The 20,328-nt window shown below is 43.9% G+C and overlaps 1 protein-coding gene across 3 annotated transcripts in view; it reads right to left on the reverse strand.

Moving 5' to 3' along the window:
• Positions 1–20,328, reverse strand: part of DMXL2 (Dmx like 2) — an 86,123-nt gene that overhangs the window by 14,874 nt on the left and 50,921 nt on the right. Inside the window, exons 25-37 of one of the 3 annotated variants that reach the window (XM_087704188.1) lie at positions 18,347–18,538; positions 17,010–17,086; positions 15,181–15,311; positions 13,485–13,733; positions 10,745–10,786; positions 8,705–8,886; positions 7,154–7,284; positions 5,135–5,220; positions 3,660–3,861; positions 1,962–2,079; positions 1,298–1,363; positions 521–607; positions 290–411 (exon numbers count right to left, since the gene is read on the reverse strand). In XM_087704188.1, coding sequence (XP_087560314.1) covers positions 290–411; positions 521–607; positions 1,298–1,363; positions 1,962–2,079; positions 3,660–3,861; positions 5,135–5,220; positions 7,154–7,284; positions 8,705–8,886; positions 10,745–10,786; positions 13,485–13,733; positions 15,181–15,311; positions 17,010–17,086; positions 18,347–18,538 — 1,685 coding nt within the window. The remainder of the gene's footprint in view (positions 1–289; positions 412–520; positions 608–1,297; positions 1,364–1,961; positions 2,080–3,659; positions 3,862–5,134; positions 5,221–7,153; positions 7,285–8,704; positions 8,887–10,744; positions 10,787–13,484; positions 13,734–15,180; positions 15,312–17,009; positions 17,087–18,346; positions 18,539–20,328) is intronic. The other 2 variants (XM_087704189.1, XM_087704190.1) reach the window with 2 other exon arrangements.

Genomic DNA, 20,328 nt, shown 5'->3' on the forward strand with positions numbered 1-20,328 from the left:
ATGGACTAGGGAGAACTGGGTTAGATCTTTATTGACAGTAGGTTAGAGAAAGTGGGTTAGATCTTTGTTGACCATGGGCTAGGGAGAACTGGCTTAGATCTTTGTTGACCATGGGTTAGGGAGAACTGGGCTCAATCTTTGCTTGACCATAGAACTGGTGAGTTGACCAGTAGTCCAAGCTACCCTATAGGGTTGGCAAAAGAAGGGGAGGCTTTCCATTGAGGTCCATGAAAAGGGGAGATGGGTCCATACATGACAACATCAATAAAAACTGGTGAGACCATCCAACCTTTTTGATTCCCTGTCAAACTCTTCTCCAATCCATATGTATGGCTGTGCGGCCAAGAGAGCGGACACGTCCAGTTCTTGCACATCGTGGGTGGAAGCTAAAACGATCTCATTGATGTTCGCCTGCACAAGACCCCATTCCCCCCCCGGGCCAAAGCTTAGGTGTTAGAGGCCTTGAGTCACGCCAAAAAGTTAATGCCACAAAGGTAGCCGCTGCTTCAGAGGGCCTCACCTTATTCACCGCAAACGCGAGGATCATATCCGATTCCTTGTGTATAATTTTGGCTCTTCCTCCCGGGTAGCCAAGTTCTGCCTCCACCTGGAAAACAGGGAAGCCATCTTTTTGCAACAGGCACATTGAAACAGGTCACAGAAGTGAGTGAACACCTTTGAGGGAAGCCTTCGGAAAGAGAAGCCCAGCAATTATGGCTGTTTTTTTTAAAAAAAAGGAGAAATGTGTCTTTCCAAGAAAATGTTCACATGCTCCAGCATGCAGGCTGGCACACAGAGATGGGACAACCGCCTGTCTGATGTACGATAGGGTTTCCCGATTGAGCAGTGGGTTAGACTAGAGATAGCAATAGCAATAGCAGTTAGACTTATATACCGCTTCATAGGGCTTTCAGCCCTCTCTAAGCGGTTTACAGAGTCAGCATATTGCCCCCAACAACAATCCGGGTCCTCATTTTACCCACCTCGGAAGGATGGAAGGCTGAGTCAACCCTGAGCCGGTGAGATTTGAACAGCTGAACTGCAGAACTGCAGTCAGCTGAAGTAGCCTGCATTGCTGCATTTAACCACTGCGCCACCTCGGCTCCCTTCCAATTCTGTTTTTGAATTCGGTCCTCGGTTTCCACAGAGCCCCACTTGTATTAGTAGAAAGGGTTAAACATCTCAGCGTCCTTGTTAATTTTGCATTAGGATAAGCAAGGCAGGAAAGCGAGCTTCGGTATAGTTATTTGTTTTTAAAAAAATTTATAATAAAGATTTAGGGAGATGGGGATAATACCTTGGCTTTGCTATCTTCTGCTAGCGTGCTCTGTTTTGTGACAGGCTCCTCGCGGGCTTCTACAAACTACACAACAGTACACAGCCACAGATGAACAACACATGCACAAAACACAGACGAATATAACAAGGGGGAAAAAAAATGAAAAACCTTCCATGCCAGCGGTGAAATGGACATCTTGTTCTTCGTTTATTTATTAGGCTTTTCCCCCTCCCCAATCCTGCCTTTATTCATAGGTAAATCCAGGTGGTGGGCGTCATTATTTTTTTTAATGAAAGTATGCTCAAGCCCACTTCTTATTTTATACTCTGGCAGGGATGACCCAGGATACGGCTGCGTTATGGCCAAAATATTTGGAGGGCGAAAGTGAAATGTATTGCCAAAACAAAATTAAAACGAATAGCAATTGATATAAATGAAGGGTAACACAAAATGACCTTGGGAAAACAGAACTTCACACCCCGTTTCCCCGAACACAACCCCCCCTGGAAAATATCACAACACAGCAGCAACCAAGAAGTGACCACTCTTTCCGCCTCCTGCACCTCCAAAATAATAAGACCTCCACGACAATAAGGCCAAGCGCTTATTTCGGGGGGTCAAAAGAAAATAAGACACTGTCTTATTTTGGGGGAAACACGGAATTTGGATGTCTTGCACTAACCTCACTTTGCTTTCTTTTCTTGGTGAATGTGTATCGGATGAAAGTATCTTGCAGTAATTCTTGTTTCACCAGAAAATGCCACAATCGCTTGGCTGGCAATGCAGAATAATCTTTTGATCTATGAGTTGGTGGAAAGAACAGAACGGCATTTTATTTCCTTCGTCGTGTCAAGAACGGAGAGAATCAGAAGAAAACACCGTTACAAACAGTCACAGATTCTTAAAATGGATTTCCTTTTATTTTTTGCTGTTAAAAAAAGAAATCCAGGGAGTTTATTGGGAGAGAGGAGTGATAGAGGGGGAGGGGAAGTAGGGTAGAGGGGAATGTTGGAGGGAAGAAGGAAAGTTGGAGGGGGGCGAAAGAAAGGGTGTATGGAGGGTCGAAGTGGTACATTGGGTTTGTATTTTGGGGGGTATTGTTGACAAGAGGGATGGCTGTGTTTATTGTTTAATGTTATATGGCCCCGGTTATGCACAGTATATATGTGACTGTACGAAATGAAATGGAAAATAAAACACATTTACAATCAAAAAAAGAAAGCCCTGTTTTTCTCTTTGGAAATGTCTCAGTGAAAAAGCTGACATCTGCTGCCAAGAAGCATGAATTTAATTCACTGGAAACAATTAGGTCTAAAACTCAGAATCCTGGCTGCACAAGATCAAGAAGGTTGTTATTTTCGAAAATGATCAAAGCTGATAAGTAAATTCTAAGCATTCCCAGAATAGAAGTGGCGACTAGAGTACAAATGACTTTAATGAGCTGTAATGTCTTAGCATCTGGCTAGTAAAAGAATTAAGTTGCTGCAAGTTGAGGGTTAAAATTTTCTTGGAAACTGAAGTCAATGCTCCCAGATCTGGTATCCTCCGAATGAGACCACCCATGCTTCTCATTGAATGGTCAAAAACCACGCTAATTGTCCATAGTGATCAAAGGCCTTGCTAATTGGAGTTCCAGAAACTCTGAAAGGTGCTTTTTCCAAAAGATAACTAGACTTCCTTGGGTTTTTTTTCCTTTGAAAACCTTTGGCCAAGAAGCTTCTTCAGATAGAACTGAACTGTAGAAGCTTCTTAGATAAGAAGCGAAACATTTTCTTTTTCTTCCCCAAGTTTTTCTTAATTTTTATTTATAAATGTATCACATCAATGCGTGCTAAGAAAATGGCCATAGCCAGCTTGGCCAGGAAATCTGGAACTTGGTAGTCTCAGTGTCAGGGTTCCGACGGATGCCCTAATTTAATCATGAGCCTTGAGCCAAGCTTCAAAAGATATCCAGTTATTTATTAGGAGCTTCATGTCGGCACATTCCCAAATGAAGCTCCACATAATTTACGGCCCCAATCACCACCCTGTTTCCCCCTCCTCCCAGGGTGTGGCATCATTCACATTCACCGATGGGGCATTTTCGCGGGTTGTAGAGATCACTCCCTTCCGGCCACTGTAAGTAACCCTGGGATACAGCCTTGAGAGAGGTAAGTCTGGAATGTACATCTGTCTTTTGCTGCCATGCCAATTCATCAGTTTCCCATCCCCCCTTCCCAATGGCAACTCGAGAGCAGGCCAGGGATGCTTTGCAAGTTGACATTCGGCTCCCCTCACTTCCTGAAGGCAACCTGCGCAAAGTTGCGAGTTGACATTCGACACATCTGGAAGACCAACCTCAGATGTCCCCTCCCTTCCATTAAAAAAAGGCCTTCCTTACTTAAATGGGGTGTTTTCAGGATCAATCATTGCTTTGATTCGGGCCGCAGCTGCTCCGGCTCCCATCCCAAGTTCGGGAGAACAAGTATTGATGTAATCTGGTGGGGGACCTTCAAAGCGGTCCATTCTTTCTTGCAGGATCTGTTCCCAATTCTCCAGATTTTTAATCACAGCGGTACCCAGAGGTGATGTGACAGGAAGCTCTGAAACAGGAACATTTTTTGTGGTTTGCTTAATCCCAACAAAACAAACACTCGTTTCTGGACACCTCCTTCTAAGGAAGATTCAAATTCCCCAAACACCTCTGTCTGGCTTTATTCGTTTAAGACAGGAGTGTCAAACTCGATTTCATTGAGGGCTGCATCAGGGTTGTGTTTGTCCTTGGAGGGCAAGGTTGGGTGTGGCCAGCTTGACATCACTCCTGTAAGGGACGTCGGCAGTGGCCCGAGTACTCTTCCAGCAAAAACGGGCTTCCAAACTCTGTTTTTGGCTGTCACAGCCTCTTACAACCCTCTGCCAGTGAAAATGGAGCTCGGGAGGACCGTGACCCGTCAAAACCGCGCTCGACTAAGCCGCACCCGATTAAACCGTGTCACTGACGTCATCAACAGGGCGACAACAGCCAGCACGGAGAAAGAAGGGCGCTTTAAATAGCGCTTTGAAAGCAAGCCGATTCAACTTAAGGTAAGGGTTAGGTTTAGGGTTAGCTTTAGGGTTAGGTTAAGGGTTAGGGTTAGGTTTAGGGTTAGGTTAAGGGTTAGAGTTAGGTTTAGGGTTAGGTTAAGGGTTAGGGTTAGGTTAAGGGTTAGGTTAAGGGTTAGGATTAGGTTTAGGGTTAGGTTAAGGGTTAGGTTTAGGGTTAGGTTAAGGGTTAGGTTTAGGGTTAGGTTTAGGATTAGGTTTAGGGGGGTTAGGTTTAGGTTTAGGGGTTAATTTTAGGTTTAGGGTTTACAGCGTGCTTCTGTCTCCGCGCTGTTGTCGCCCTGTTGTTGATGTCAGCTACGCGGTTTAGTCGGACACGGTTTAGTCGAGCGTGGTTTAGTGGTGGAACCGGGAGGGCTGGCAGAGGGTTGCAAGAGGCTGTGGCAGCTGAAAATGGAACCTGGGAGCCTCTTTTCGCTGTTAGAAGTATTGCGGGCTGCCGGTCCTTTGCTGTTTCCAGGGCGGTCCCATTGGCCAGATCTTTAAGTACCACCCTCCTGCCCCCCCCCCCCCCAGGCCAAATCTGGTCTCTGGGCCTTGAATTTGACCTCCCTGATTTAAGACATTTATATGTCTTATGTGAACATGTTGTCTGTTATTTTGTGTTTGTTCCACTTTGCAGTTTAATCTGGTCTTCTGAATGGCCTAGGGGAAGAGTATAATTTGGGGCAAGAATATGTAGACACATTCCAATGGAATTCATTATTTTTAACTCGTCGGGTTGAAAAATGCAGAGCACGTTCATCTGATCATCCAAGGATTAATGCAACTCACCAGATAGTTCTAAGCCAGTAATGGGGAAGAAGTTCTTAATATTGTTCAGAGCAAGTTTGACCATTGCCAAATGGATTAGAGCCCAGCTGCAGCGGAAAAAAAAGGTAAATGTTTATGCAGAGGGGGCGGGGGAGAATTAAACATATCCTTTGTTCCACTTTTACCATCCAACCATATTTTTAAAGAAAAAAAAAAGAGGAAAGAAATACATTGAATGTTTAAGGTCAGATTATGGTTACTTGCTCAAAGGTTATGCTTTGTTTTTTGGATGTTCCATCTTTTATAAGCTAATTCAAGTCCTAACTCTATATATTAGGCTTTTCCAAACTTGGATTGCAACCCACCCCTATTTAATGAGTAGCAAGACTTTCTGCTAGGTGAATATACATTGCGTATACGTATACAATGCAGTGTTTGTGTTGTGGCCCAGCAGGAGCCGTTGGAGCTGCCACCAGACTCCGACAGCGAGGGGCCCGATGAGTCGGCTCAGGAGGATGTGGAGGACCCTGGACAGGGTTCTGACTCCGAGCAGGGTGCAGAGAGGCTGGTTGGCCACCAGGAGGCACCTGAGCCTTGGACCAGTGGGGAGGAGACAAGGGAGAGTGATCCAGACACCAGTAGGGTTCCTGGATGCATGGCACCGAAGAGCTAATAGGCGTCAGGAACAGTTGCGCAGTTACAGGAGGTAATTGCACTCAGCTGGTGGTCATTAGGCTCCTCTCCAGACTATAAAAAGACTACTTGTGCACACACCCTTCTTGCAGAAGTCAATGCAGGAATGAATGTCGGAGAACATTACTGTGAGCTTGGCGGGCTGGATTGCTGCCAAGCTTTATCTGTGTTTATTGCTGCCTAAGCTTGTCTGTGCCAGTTTGTTGCCAAGGACCTGTCTGTCTGTTAATTAAATGCCGTAACTTATCTTTGGCTCGGAGTGTGTGTTGGTGTGGGACGAGGGGGGTCAGAACAGTTTGTATATAACATCACATCTAATAGAAGGATCAAAAGGATGCGATTATTTCACTATACCTTAACTAAAAATTCAGCCTTTTCTTTTTTAAAAAAAATCACCCTCCATAACTTTGGGAAATGGTTATAAGTCTCTTGTTCATGTTATTATTACTCTGAATGGTTGCTGAAGAAGTGGTTGATATTCCACTTGAGCTGAGGTGGCGCAGTGGTCAGAGTGCAGTACTGCAGGCTACTTCAGCTGACTGCTAGCTGCAGTTTGGCAGTTCAAGTCTCCCCAGGCTCAAGGTTGACTCAGAACTTCCATCCTTCCGAGGTGGGTAAAACGAGGACCCAGACTGTTGGGGGCAATAGGCTGACTCTGTAAACCACTTAGAGAGGGCTGTAAAAGCACTATGAAGCGGTATATAAGTCTAAGTGCTATTGCTGTTTAAGGACTATCTGTACTTAAACTTTCCAATTTTGGGACACCTCCAACATTTCCTGGAAAACCTGTGAAACTTGAGACATTTTGGCTTGGAAAATATTTAAATGTGTTCATTTGAATGAATGATGGTCTTCAAGCGATACTCCTGGGTCTACAGGTGCTGTGTTTCTAATTCCTACTATCAAGTGCCAAGACAAACACAACAGTGGGCTAGAATGACAAGGGTCAAGGCAACACAACAGTGGGCCAAAATGTCAATGGTCAAGGCAACACAACAGGGGACTAGAATGACAAGGGTCAAGGCAACACAACAGTGGGCCAAAATGACAAGGGTCAAGGCAACACAACAGGGGACTAGAATGACAAGGGTCAAGGCAACACAACAGTGGGCCAAAATGACAAGGGTCAAGGCAACACAACAGGGGACTAGAATGACAAGGGTCAAGGCAACGCAACAGTGGGCCAAAATGACAACGGTCAAGGCAACACAACAGTGGGCCAAAATGACAAGTGTCAAGGCAACACAACAGTGGGCTAGAACGAGAAGTACAGGTATTGTTTATAGCAGGAGAAAAACAGAAGGCTTTGGATGAGCTTCTGAATGTTCCAGCTTGGGGGTTTGCTACCTGTACGAATTGGCATCCTTGTGCTCCTGAATCTGCATATCAGACAGGAAAGCATCCTCGTCTTCATCCTCACTATGGATGCTTTCATCAGAATCGTACATCACCCCACTGTCTGAAAAAGGAAGGAAGGGCTGTAAAGGAAGGACAAAGAGAGGCTTCAAAATTTGCACTTGCAGATCTCGGTCGCACAAATGAAGACGCTTCATTTCAGGGACACAGGAGGACTTCAGATGTTATGGAAGAAAAAATGTCCTAGTGGGAAGAGATGCTCAATATCAGAGGAGGTAATTTGGGAGATCATGGAGTCTCCTTCAGGGACTGGATGATCAGCAGGGATGCCATCGGGAGTGGGATTCAGCTGGTTCGGACCGATTAGGGCGAATCGGATGTTAATTTTGCATCCAGTTCACTGAACCGGTGGTTGCAAGGACTGGCTGGCCACACCCAGCCCTTCCCTCCCCTCCCAGGAGTCTCCATGCGGCCCTTTCATCATGTCAGGTAAGTGCATGGCTTGTGCAGAGGCTCTGGGAGGGCAGAAAATGGGCCTCCTGGAAATCTGCAAATAGGCCCATTTCCAGCCTCGGGGGGGGGGGGAGCCTCTGAAGCCTGGGGGAGGCCTTTTTCATCTTCCCGGAGGCTCAGGGAAAGCCTCCAGAGCCTGGGGAGGCTTGGAAAACGGGCCTACTGTTTCCAGCCTCCGGAGCCTGGGTGAGGCCATTTTTCCCTTCCGGAGTCTCGAGAAATACCTCCAGAGCCTGGGGAGGGGGAAAAGGTCCCCTTCGCCATGGTACAGGAGGCCGAGTAGGCCATGCCCACCATGCCCACACCCACCCAGCAACTGGGTAGAGAACCGGTTGGTAACATTTTTCAATCCCACCCCTGGATGCCGCCATCATCATCATTCCTGCATTACGAAGAGGTTGGATGATCTCATCTTATTTCTAATTCTTCTCTTTTAGGATTCTATGAATAGGACCACAAGGGAAATGGATTGGTTTTCCTAATTCTAATTCTTAAAACGAGTGCAGTCAATAGCAACAAAGATGATTCGGGGACTGGAGGCTAAAACATATGAAGAACGGTTGCAGAAACTGGGTATGTCTAGTTTAATGAAAAGAAGGGGAGACATGATAGCAGTGTTCCAATATCTCAGGGGTTGCCACAAAGAAGAGGGAGTCAAGCTATTCTCCAAAGCATTGAAGGCAAGACAATGGATGGAAACGAATCAAGGAGAGGCCTAACCTAGAACTAAGGAGAAATGTCCTAGCAGTTAGAACAATTACTCATTGGAACACCTTGCCTTCAAGAGGTTGTGGGTGCTTCATCACTGGAGGCTTTTGAGAAGAGACTGGACAGTCACTTGTCTGAAATGGTATCTTCTGCTTGAGCAGGGAGCTGGCCTAGAAGACCACTAAGGTCTCTTCCAGCTGTATTCTGATGGATTGACTGATTGATTGCTATAGGGTTTCCTACTTGAGCAGGCGGATTGGACTAGAAGACCTCCAAGATCTCTCCTAACTTTTGTCCTTCTGATGTTCACGGGGAGCCTACCTTAGCCACAAAATAGTCTAACATGCTGAGTTCCGGGGGGATGAATTTCTCTTTGTAGGAAGGTCTTTCTGCAGGGACCGGGGGAGGGACCACACTCTCCTTGACGGGTCTTCCAGGCACCAGCATTCTCATGTTGAATCTCCTGCGATGCTTGTCTGTCTCTTCGGAAGGGACTGGAGGGGCTAAGCAGAGAGAGAGAGAGAGTTTAAAGAAATACACAAAATATATGGTTGTTGTGGCCCACCAGGGGGCAGGAGATCTGGCAGCAGATTCAGACAGATTGGGGAGGAACATGGGCCAGTCCTGAACTCTGGGGAAGGCTCTGACGAGGGCTCTGCATCGGAGGCAGAGACGGGGCTGAGGCCGTTTAGCAGTGATCAGGTGCCTACAGAGCTAAACAGCAGTGAGGCAGATGAACAGCTGGAGCCTGTTCCCGGTGTGCGCAGAGTTGCCAGGTGAAAGAACAGGGGTCGACTTAGGAGTAAGGCCACAGTTGGATGGTGAATGGCCTCTCCTATAGGGAATAAAAGAGGAGCGAAAGGGGAATGGAGTTTGCAGGAGACAATTAGTTCACTCCTGCATTCTTGCCAAGTATTGCAGCATCTCCAAACCTGATAAGGATCAGTAATTGTGAACTATCTTGAAAGACTGTGGGAGAGGAAAGACTTTCCGGAGAGGAAATTACTGCAAATTAAATAAAAGAAGTTTATTGGGATGAGGACTCGGCTTCGTGCTGCTGGGGAAGCCCAGGTGACAACAATGATGAGGACAAATTGGCATGTTCATCGTTCATTCCATAGTGTCAATATCAAACTTCAGGAAGAGAACACACCATACAAGTTGTAGAACTGAAATTACAGGAAGATGACATGGAAACTACATTTAGGATTAAAAAGAACCAAATAGGTCCTGGTAATCTTCAGGCAGAGCCTATGAAGTGGGAATGAGATCCACCAGATTTCTGGAAGTTGTGAGACATTCTTCCAACGTAATCTTTTGAGAACAATCGATATTTGTTCACTATCAACCACACAAAGTGGAATCTTTTCAGAAGAAATAACTAGGCAGCGCTGAAGATTACTCTTATTTTACGGCAAACAGGCTCAAATTTCAAAAAAATGCAGATCTATCTACATCGGATCGACCGGTCTAATGCAAACTACCAGCCATGGTTGATAAAATATGCTTCTCTGAGGATGATCAAATATTGTCAAATCTCAGTCAAAGCAGGCTTAAAAAGCATCCGTTCCAGCAAGAAAAATTAAAAGAAAAAGGCAGAAGGGTTTCCCCCCCTGATTAACTCAAGTGCAAAATATTCTTATTCTGAAATTTGATTCTCCCACCCTCTTTTTAAAGAGAACTGTGGCAGGTTGAAATATTTCTTAATCAAAATAAAGATTCAATATCTTGTAAAGCTATCTTGTAAAGCTATCTTTAGTTTTACAAGAGTAAAGTAGTTTAAAACATCAAGAGGAAAATCACTGCATGATTTTAGAGGCCTGTTCCTAAATGTGGTGAAGTAGGTGATAATAGCAATAGCAATAGCAATAGCAGTTAGACTTATATACCGCTTCATAGGGCTTTCAGCCCTCTCTAAGCGGTTTACAGAGTCAGCATATTGCCCCCAACAACAATCCGGGTCCTCATTTTACCCACCTCTGAAGGATGGAAGGCTGAGTCAACCCTGAGCCGGTGAGATTTGAACAGCCGAACTGCAGAACTGCAATCAGCTGAAGTAGCCTGCAGTGCTGCATTTAACCACTGCGCCACCTCGGCTCTTAATGCAAATTTGTCCTCGTATAATATTATATCCCAGAATCTTATTTCTTGCAGAGATTGGATAGGCTTCTGTCCTTCTATAAGCCAAGAAACTTTGATTAAGATATTGGAGACGGAACAGATCAACATTTCCACATTGTTTGTAAGGCTGCTCTTTGAGTATTTGACAACATTTGACACTACAAACGGAACAAAATTTGGTCGAAGAGGTTTCGCTCCTCATACAAGTAGGATCACACTACACGGCAAAGCCACACACACCTTCCTTAGTGTCCTGTGTATCACCAGAAACTGGATCGGCGACTGGATTTAAAGAAATGTTAGAAGTGAAAAACAAAAGAAAACATTGTGGAAATTAGAAAAAAAAGAAGAAGGAGGGGAATATAATTTAGGAACTAGTTTTTAAAACACTGCATCAGAAAGATAAGAATTTCCATAGCCTTTGTCAACAGAAAGCACGGTCCAGTCACATGTCAGAATTTGCCAACCCATGCTAAGGTAAAGGTTCCCCTCACACATATATGCTAGTCGTTCCCGACTCTAGGGGGCGGTGCTCATCTCCGTTTCAAAGCCAAAGAGCCAGTGCTGTCCGAAGACGTCTCCGTGGTCATGTGGCCGGCATGACTCAACACCAAAGGTGCACAGAACACTGTTACCGTCCCACCAAAGGTGGTCCCTATTTTTTCCACTTGCATTTTTACGTGTTTTCGAACTGCTCGGTTGGCGGAAGCTGGGACAAGTAATGGGAGGCGCTCACTCCATTACACGGTACTAGGGATTCGAACCACCGAACTGCTGACCTTTCTGATGGACAAGCTCAGCATCTTAACCACTGAGTCGTCCCTTTTCAGCGTGGTGGCTCAGTGGTTTACCCATTCTAATCTTCATCTATTTTAATTCTGGAGGAAAGAAAAATCTAGATAACTTCACACCAAGAGAAAGGATAGAAAAATAACACTCAGTCCTTATTGCACTTCATAAAAATCTCCAATTATGAAAAAGAAGACAGAACAACAGATCAAGGAGAACAGGCCACACATCTCAAAGCAAAGGGAAAGATTAAAATCCATGCAACAAATCCAGGATTGGACCTGTTTTTAGAAGAGTATACAGTAGTGGTGAAAATTGTGGAAACCTTTTGGGAAAAGTGTATTTTCTAAAACTAGCTAATAACACACCACTTATTTTTTAGAAGTACCATAAAATTATAGATCAACTGAAAGATCATTTAATCAAGAATGTAATGCAATAACTTTTATGAAGGATTTGCTATTAGAATAGCTGTTACAGTATAAAGAAGAAAAGTGAAACCCGTAGAAAAAAATGAAATGTACAAAAATTATCACCAAAAGGGGAAAAAAATGATATATACAAAAATTATCACCATGTCAATTAATACTTAGTTGGGTAACCTTTAGCATGAATTAGGGCCTTACAACATCTTCCCGTAGAGGGATCCAAGTCTCTTAGTTCTGCAGCTGTTATAATGGGAAACCAAGATTGAATGATAGCTTCTATTAACTGGGTTTTATTGCTGGGTCGCTTCTGACTAACCAGTTTCTTTAGTAGGCCCCATAGATTTTTTAATTGGATTAAGGTCTGGGCTATTCCCAGGCCATTCCAGCAGTGGAGTATGATTATCTTGAAACTCCACCCCCCAAAAGTGGTGTTATTAGGCATCAAACCTCAAAAATACATTTTCCCTATAAGGTTTTCACAATTTTGGCCACTACTGTAAACCATATCCCCTCCTCCCAAGCACACATGGTTCTCACCATCCTGCTGTAGCAGAGGGCAACTATCACAGCCAGAAGTGGTTTGGTCTATGCCTGATAAAGCAGTATGGTGGGGTAACTCTGAATTGTCAAAGGGTGTTACGGTTTCTGCGTTGGTGATTAAGCACGACGGTTTATCTGAGTTGAACAAAGCAGAAGAGGAGTGATTCTCAGAGCTGTCCGAAGGTGTCTCCGTGGTCATGTGGCTGCCGGCATGACTAAATGCGGAAGGCGCGCGGAACGCTGTTACTTTCCCACCAAAAGTGGTTCCTATTTTTCTACTTGCATATTTACATGTTTCGAACTGCTAGGTTGGCAGAAGCTGGGACAAGGAATGGGAGCTCAACTCCGTTACACGGTGCTAGAGATTCAAACCGCCGAACTGCCGACCTTCTCATCAATAAGCTCAGCGTCTTACCCACTGAGCCACCACATCCCTATATATTCAATAGGCCTTTTGCAAAACACCCCTTTAAATCTCGACATAGGAAAGATGTAATTTAATCTTGGGGAAATAGCTTTGGGGAGGCAGAAAACTCAACCTTGGGTTGGGAAGGCATCCATTCTGATTATGAGAATAGCAATAGCAATTAGACTTATATACCGCTTCATAGGGCTTCCAGCCCTCTCTAAGCGGTTTACAGAGTCAGCATATTGCCCCCAACAACAATCCGGGTCCTCATTTCACCCACCTCAGAAGGATGGAAGGCTGAGTCAACCCTGAGCCGGTGAGATTTGAACAGTCGAACTGCTGAACTGCAGTCAGCTGAAGTAGCCTGCAGTGCTGCATTTAACCACTGCGCCACCTCAGCTCTTACTTCCCGCCTGCTGCCAATTACCTCCCATAGACCCATTAGATCGCACAGGGTCGGCCTCCTCCGGGTTCCGTCTACCAGCCAATGCCATCTGGCTACCACCTGGGGGAGGGCCTTCTCTGTAGCAGCTCCGGCCCTTTGGAATGAACTCCCCGCGGAGATTCGGACCCTCACCTCTCTCCAGGCCTTCCGGAAAGCCGTCAAAACCTGGCTGTGCCAGCAGGCCTGGGGTTGATGAGTTCCCCTCCCCTCTCGACTTGTATGGCTGTATGACTCTTGTGTATTTTAATTACGTGTATTGTAATTTCCCCCTTTGAGTTGTTCGCCGCCCTGAGTCCCTCCCGGAGAAGGGCGGCATACAAATAAACTAAATCTTAAATCTTAATCTCATAAATCCTTGAAGAGAGTTACCTGGAATATTTTCTGATTGCCGCCTGGGTTTAATCACAAGTTTCACGCCTCCTCCAAAGATTGCTGCCCACATTCGGTTGTTCAGGGGATGGGCTGCCAGCCGGAACAATTCATTGGAAGCATTGGTGGCCAGAGCATGGATCAGAAGACTCAGGTACACCGCCACCACAGCTTCACAAAGCAAGATGTTCAACTTTGGGTGATCCTCGTCTTGGGCTGAATTTAAGAGATTGAGTAGGGAGCTGACACCTGGGAAAAGAGAAGAGGGAACTGGTGATGGGCACCATCTAGACAAAATGCGACAACTCACCCCGGCCAACTCACAGCGGGACAACGTGCCAGGAACAAATTGCTATGGGCCAACTCGCCATGGGATAATTTAATAACTCAATTCAATTTTGTTTAAAATAAATGAAAAAAAAATCATTTGATTTTTGTCATTCACATTTCAGTTTCTCCTTCCTTCCTTTAATGATTTGATTTCACCTTTTTCTTTCATATTACGGTGTTGTGGCCCAGCAGGAGCCGTTGGAGCTGCCACCAGACTCCGACAGCGAGGGGCCCTATGAGTCGGCTCTGGAGGATGTGGAGGACCCTGGACAGGGTTCCGACTCCGAGCAGGGCGCAGAGAGGCTGGTTGACCACCAGGAGGCGCCTGAGCCTTGGACCAGTGGGGAGGAGACAAGGGAGAGTGAGCCGGACGCCAGCAGTGAGTTGTTCGTGGATGCCCGGCCCCGAAGAGCTAATAGGCGTCAGGAACAGTTGTGCAGTTACAGGAGGTAATTGCACTCAGCTGGTGGTCATTAGGCTCCTCTCCAGACTATAAAAGGACTGCTTGTGCACCCGCCCCTCTTGCAGAAGTCAATGCAGGAACTAATGTTGGAGAACATTATTGTGAGCTTGGCAGGCTGGATTGCTGCCACGGCTTATCTGTGCTGGATTGTTGCTCAAGCTTGTCTGTGCCAGTTTGCTGCCAAGGACCTGTCTGTCTGTTAATTAAATGCCGTAACTTATCTTTGGCTCGGAGTGTGTTGGTGTGGGACGAGGGGGGTCAGAACATTACTATAACTCTTGTCTCGTGGGCAGTTGGCCATGGCAAGTTGGCGGTGACGAGTTGGCCATGTGAATTGTCATAGACCCCCATCTAAAAGTGGCTTCTTCTGCCTAGATTAGTCTGTAAGGCCAGCAACGCTTCATGTTCTCAAAAAACGAGTGAGCTAAATTTATGGAAGCAAGGTTAACAATCCCTTTCAGAATAGGATAGAATAGAATAGAGCTAGGAGGGATCTTGGAGGTCTTCTAGTCCAGCCCCCTCAAGCAGGAGAACCTCTACCATTTCAGATAAGTGGCTGTCTGGTTTCGTCTTAAAAACCTCCACTGATGAAGCGCCCACAATTTCTGGAGGCCAGCAGTTCCACTGGTTAATTATCCTCACTGTTAGGAAGCTTCTCCTTAGTTCCAGTTTGCTTAACAGTTTTTTTTTTAGAAATTTAGAGGGTGCCACTAAGCAATCAAGAAGGTGAGAATAAGGTCAGGCAAGACATTTCAAAAACGGAAATTTGCTTGATTCAGCTCTTACTGGAAGACATCTGAGCTTAAAATGACAGCAGTTCAGCTCCAAAATGCTCATTTCCAGAGCGGAGTCTAACTGGCATGACGGTTGCATGGAGACATTGAGAAAGGAGGCTTTTCTTACCAGGCCATTGAGCAGGCAGTGAGTTTGGCGTGACGTGTTCTTCGATGCTCTCCGTCCTCAGACGCCGACGTTCGCTGAGCAGCAACCCTTGGTAAACCATCCCTGTGAACTGATTGGTTTCTGTCTGACTGCTAAGAAGAAGTTTACAAATTTTTTTTTTCTTTAACTCAGAATGGAAAAATCTTACACCAAAGCAAATCAGTGTCAGAGTGCAAGTCAGAGGTGGGTTCCTACCAGTTCGCACCTATTCGGTAGAACCGGTTCGTTAAATCTACCCAACCGGTTAGAAGAGGTTCCACCAGTGGACCCGGAAAGCAGGCCACACCTACAGAAGAGGTTCCAAATTTTTTTGAAACCCACCACTGGTCCTTGGATATGATTATTCTACACTATCATGCTCCTATTTATAAAACTCAGTGCCTCTGTGAAAGGTAAGGATGACGATTGCATTTGTGGTGCAATCAGAACATTGCGTGTGTTGAAGTTGTTTTAACGCAAACCAAAGATGCCTTTTAAAAAACAAGTTTACATCATATTCTTATTCATGCCAGTGCTGTGTGTGAGGTAATTTAAGGTGGTTCTGACAAGTGTCGTCGGCATCTTCATATCCGGTCTCATGGGCAGCAAGCCACTCCCATCCGGTCACATGGGCGGCAAGCCACTCCCACAAAGGAGGCCACACCCACAGAGTAGGTTCGAACAATTTTTGAAACCCACCACTGGTGCAAGTGGCAAGGTTGGAAGCATAAAGACTTGTGAGCCAAGAGCTCTAGAATGGCCTTAAGATCTCTCTCTCACACACATACAAGCACAATACAAGCAGCATTCCAATGAATATTTCTGCAAACAAAAACAGATGAAACAGAAGGGGCTCCTTGACCAGGAGGGTACAATGTGTTGTGGTCCATTGGCGGCCTGTGGAGCTGGCAGCAGAGTCGGACAGTGAAAAGGTTGGGGAGGAACAGGGCCCAGTCCTGGGGGGCTGAGGGAAACTCAGACGAGGGCTCTGGGTCAGAGGCAGAGAAGGAGCTAGACAGCAGCGAGGCAGAAGAACAGCTGGAGCCTGTTCCCAGTGCACGCATGCGGACAGCTGCCAGAAGTCAAGAACAACTAAGAAAGCAGGGTCGACTCAAGAGTAAAGTCACACCTTGGAGGTGATTGGCCCCTCCCATGGGAAACAAAAGAGGACGGAACGGGGAAAGGGTTTTTTGCAGGAAACAATTCGTTCATTCAGTCTGGAAAGTTCGGTTTGTGAGAAACTCTGTGCCAAGTTTTGCTTTGCCCTGTGTTTGTAAACTGATGATCTGGCAGAACTCTAAACGAGATAAGGTCCGTGTGGATAAACATTCCTTTGAAAGACTGTTTGATAAGCCTGGCTGACTGTGAATGAAAGGAATTCACAGTCGTGTCAATAAAAAACGTTTTTGTTGGGACCAAGACTTTGCTTCTTGCTTTCTAAGGAAGCCTGGGTCAGGACACAATGCTTCGATCGGTCAATTCTATTCCGGGGTGATTTGATTGCAATATCCTGCAAGTCCTTTCAAACAGCCCCAACCAAGAAACCAAGGTTATTAACAACAATGCTACTTTTATTACAGGGAATCTCTGAATTCCTATTTTGGTAACTTGAATTCAAACCAAATCGATTCATGAGACGAATACATCAAGCGGGATCTTGTTTACCGCTCGACAAAAATCCCAAACAGTCTCTATCCTCTACAGGAGCACAATTAGCATTGCAACACATCTGTGGCAACCCCATGTTCTGTCCCACAAAGGAGAACAACAGAGCCATGCTGGGGAGAAGGGCACAGCGAAGGAAATCTTACCTGTAGCTATGGCTGTCACATAAGGCTTGATAAATCGATGCAGAAAGGGAAGCAGCTAAAGAATAAAGAGTATGGACCTGAAAATGGAAGCGGAAGAAAACTGGTTAAGATATTATGAATATATTTCCAGGCTGAATTGTTGAGTGGTGAGGTGGCCTAGAGGGGGAGCTCTCGCCTCACAACCAGGAGGCTGTGAGTTCAGTCCTAGGTAGAGGCAAGTATTCTCTCTCTCTGGGCACAATAAGAATACATCATGGCGACAGGAAGGCATCCGGCCAGTAAACACTCAGCTTTGGAAAGAAGTTTGGATGAAATGGCCTCCAAGATCCCTTCCAACCTTATGACACAGCTCTATCTGTACTACAAGACCTTTGTTTTGGAAAGAAGGTTGGATGAAAAGTCTTCCAAGATTCCTTCCAACCTCATGACACAGCTCTATCTGTACTACAAGACCTTTGTTTTGGAAAGAAGGTTGGATGAAAAGTCTTCCAAGATTCCTTCCAACCTCATGACACAGCTCTATCTGTACTACAAGACCTTTGTTTTGGAAAGAAGTTTGGATGAAATGGCCTCCAAGATCCCTTCCAACCTTATGACACAGCTGTATCTGTACTATGAGACCTTTGTTTTGGAAAGAAGGTTGGATGAAATGGCCTCCAAGATCCCTTCCAACCTCATGACACAGCTCTATCTGTACTTTGTTTTGGAAAGAAGGTTGGATGAAAAGTCCTCCAAGATCCCTTCCAACCTTATGACACAGCTGTATCTGTACTATGAGACCTTTGTTTTGGAAAGAAGGTTGGATGAAAAGACTTCCAAGATTCCTTCCAACCTCATGACCCAACTCTATCTGTACTATGAGACCTTTGTTTTGGAAAGAAGGTTGGATGAAAAGACTTCCAAGATTCCTTCCAACCTCATGACACAGCTCTATCTGTACTATGAGACCTTTGTTTTGGAAAGAAGGTTGGATGAAAAGTCTTCCAAGATTCCTTCCAACCTCATGACACAGCTCTATCTGTACTACAAGACCTTTGCTTTGGGCAGAAGGTTGGATGAAAAGACCTCCAAGGTTCCTTCCAACCTCATGACCCAACTCTATCTGTACTACAGCCTCATGCAGCACTTGCCAACGATATGCAACAAGGAGGAATGCTGTGAGTTGTAGTTCAGCAATACCCCGAAGACCACACCTTCCCCATTTTGGATGGGGAAGTGATCTGGCAGATCCAATCCAAACCCATCTAGACCAGAAGCTCCATGCTCCCTTCTTCTTTTTTTTTTTTTTTTGGAGTCTGTCCCTTCGTCACTCAAGGTGGACGTTCCCATTTTATTACCTTGACATCTTCGACGTTGGGATGCGGGGGCATTTTCATCTGGACAATCGTGTAAAGGATATCGTGGATGTGGTTGTTTAGGTAGAGGACGGGATTGGCAATCACCGTTTTTGTGGCAGCGATGCTGGCTGAGAGTAGCGGTAACGTTGTGGGTAGCGGAAGTGGCGACTGCAGCTGTTTGACGGTAGTTTCCTGATTAAAGGGGGGGGGGGGAAATGGCAGAACTGAGAATCAACCATTGTTCTCTTTTTTAAAAAAACACCCACACATTAAAAGCTTTGCAAAGGGTAGGAATAGGGGAGCGGTAAGGGAAGGAAGAAGGGGAAGTAGAGGAGGAAGGAAGGAAGTAGAGAAGGAAGGGAGGGAGAAAAGAAAAGAAAGAAGAAAATAAGGTGGTGTTACAGCAGGTGCTAGGGATGGTAAACAAAGCAATCCAAAGTATACCTTATAACCTTTTAAATGGAATAACAAAGGTATAAGAATGGCAAAGAAAAAGAATAACTATGTGAATGTATACCTATAATTGTATGTAAGAGAATAAACGACAGTAAAAATATAAAGCACAATATAGGTAAACAATATTTGGTTATAAATAGCTAAGTATAAATAAATATAGAATTGTATATAAAAATGGATAACGAATAAGGAGATTATGAATGCAAGATAGAAATGTATAGAAGGGAAAACACTGACTGCAAAGAAACCGATACGGAACTGCTGTGTGATATATGATGGAACTTCTTGTTCCTATGTTGTTTTAAGTTATGTGTGTTTCTGTTGATATGTTTATGTGTATAAAATTATAAAATTATAAAATTATAAAATTATAAAATTATAAAATTATAAAATTATAAAATTATAAAATTATAAAATTATAAAATTATAAAATTATAAAATTATAAAATTATAAAATTATAAAATTATAAAATTATAAAATTATAAAATTATAAAATTATAAAATTATAAAATTATAAAATTATAAAATTATAAAATTATAAAATTATAAAATTATAAAATTATAAAATTATAAAATTATAAAATTATAAAATTATAAAATTATAAAATTATAAAATTATAAAATTATAAAATTATAAAATTATAAAATTATAAAATTATAAAATTATAAAATTATAAAATTATAAAATTATAAAATTATAAAATTATAAAATTATAAAATTATAAAATTATAAAATTATAAAATTATAAAATTATATATACATATATACACACACACACACACACACACACACACACACACACACACACACACACACATATATATGTATTTAGTGTCACAACCCCTGGTATGCCCAAATATGGGAGGAAGCATACTGCTTCCTTTCTCTGTCTATCGGCTGGTCACAAGAGACCATCCAGACAGAAACCCAATATTTTTACTGTTGCCTTTGTTACATTTGTATTGTATTTGTGCTGATAAATAAATAAAGGGAGATTGTATTTGTGCTGATAAATAAATAAAGGGGTTGTGACACTAAATACATACCTATTTCCCTGGCTCAGCTGATAAAGGAGGAGAACCTTGTGGCCTTGTGGTTAACACATCTGCCTAATATGTAATACAGCCCAGGTTCGAATCCCAGTAAGGGTATGGCTAGCTAATGAGAGCTAAATAGCTTGAAATAGATCTATACTAGTCTCCCTTTATTTATTTATCAGCAACATGTATGTATGTATGTATGTATGTATGTATGTATATATAATGTGTTGTATTTGTGCTGATAAATAAATAAAGGGAGACTAGTATAGATCTATTTAAAGCTATTTAGCTCTCATCAGCTTTATATATAAAAAATCTTTGCAAAGGATGTAAAAACCAGCACGAACAAACAGTGAGCAAAAGCAGAAGAACCCCAAAGGGAGGAAAAAAGCAGAAAGAATAAAAAGAAATATAGAGAAGCTTCTTACTCTTCTGCTACAAAAAAACCCTTCACTTTTTTTTCCTATTATCCGTTTCTTTCTAA

This window comes from Thamnophis sirtalis, unplaced genomic scaffold (assembly GCF_051295495.1).
Source record: "Thamnophis sirtalis isolate CommonGarterSnake01/CBP01778 unplaced genomic scaffold, rThaSir2_p1.2 scaffold_2, whole genome shotgun sequence".
In the NCBI taxonomy this organism is placed as follows: Eukaryota; Metazoa; Chordata; class Lepidosauria; order Squamata; family Natricidae; genus Thamnophis; species Thamnophis sirtalis.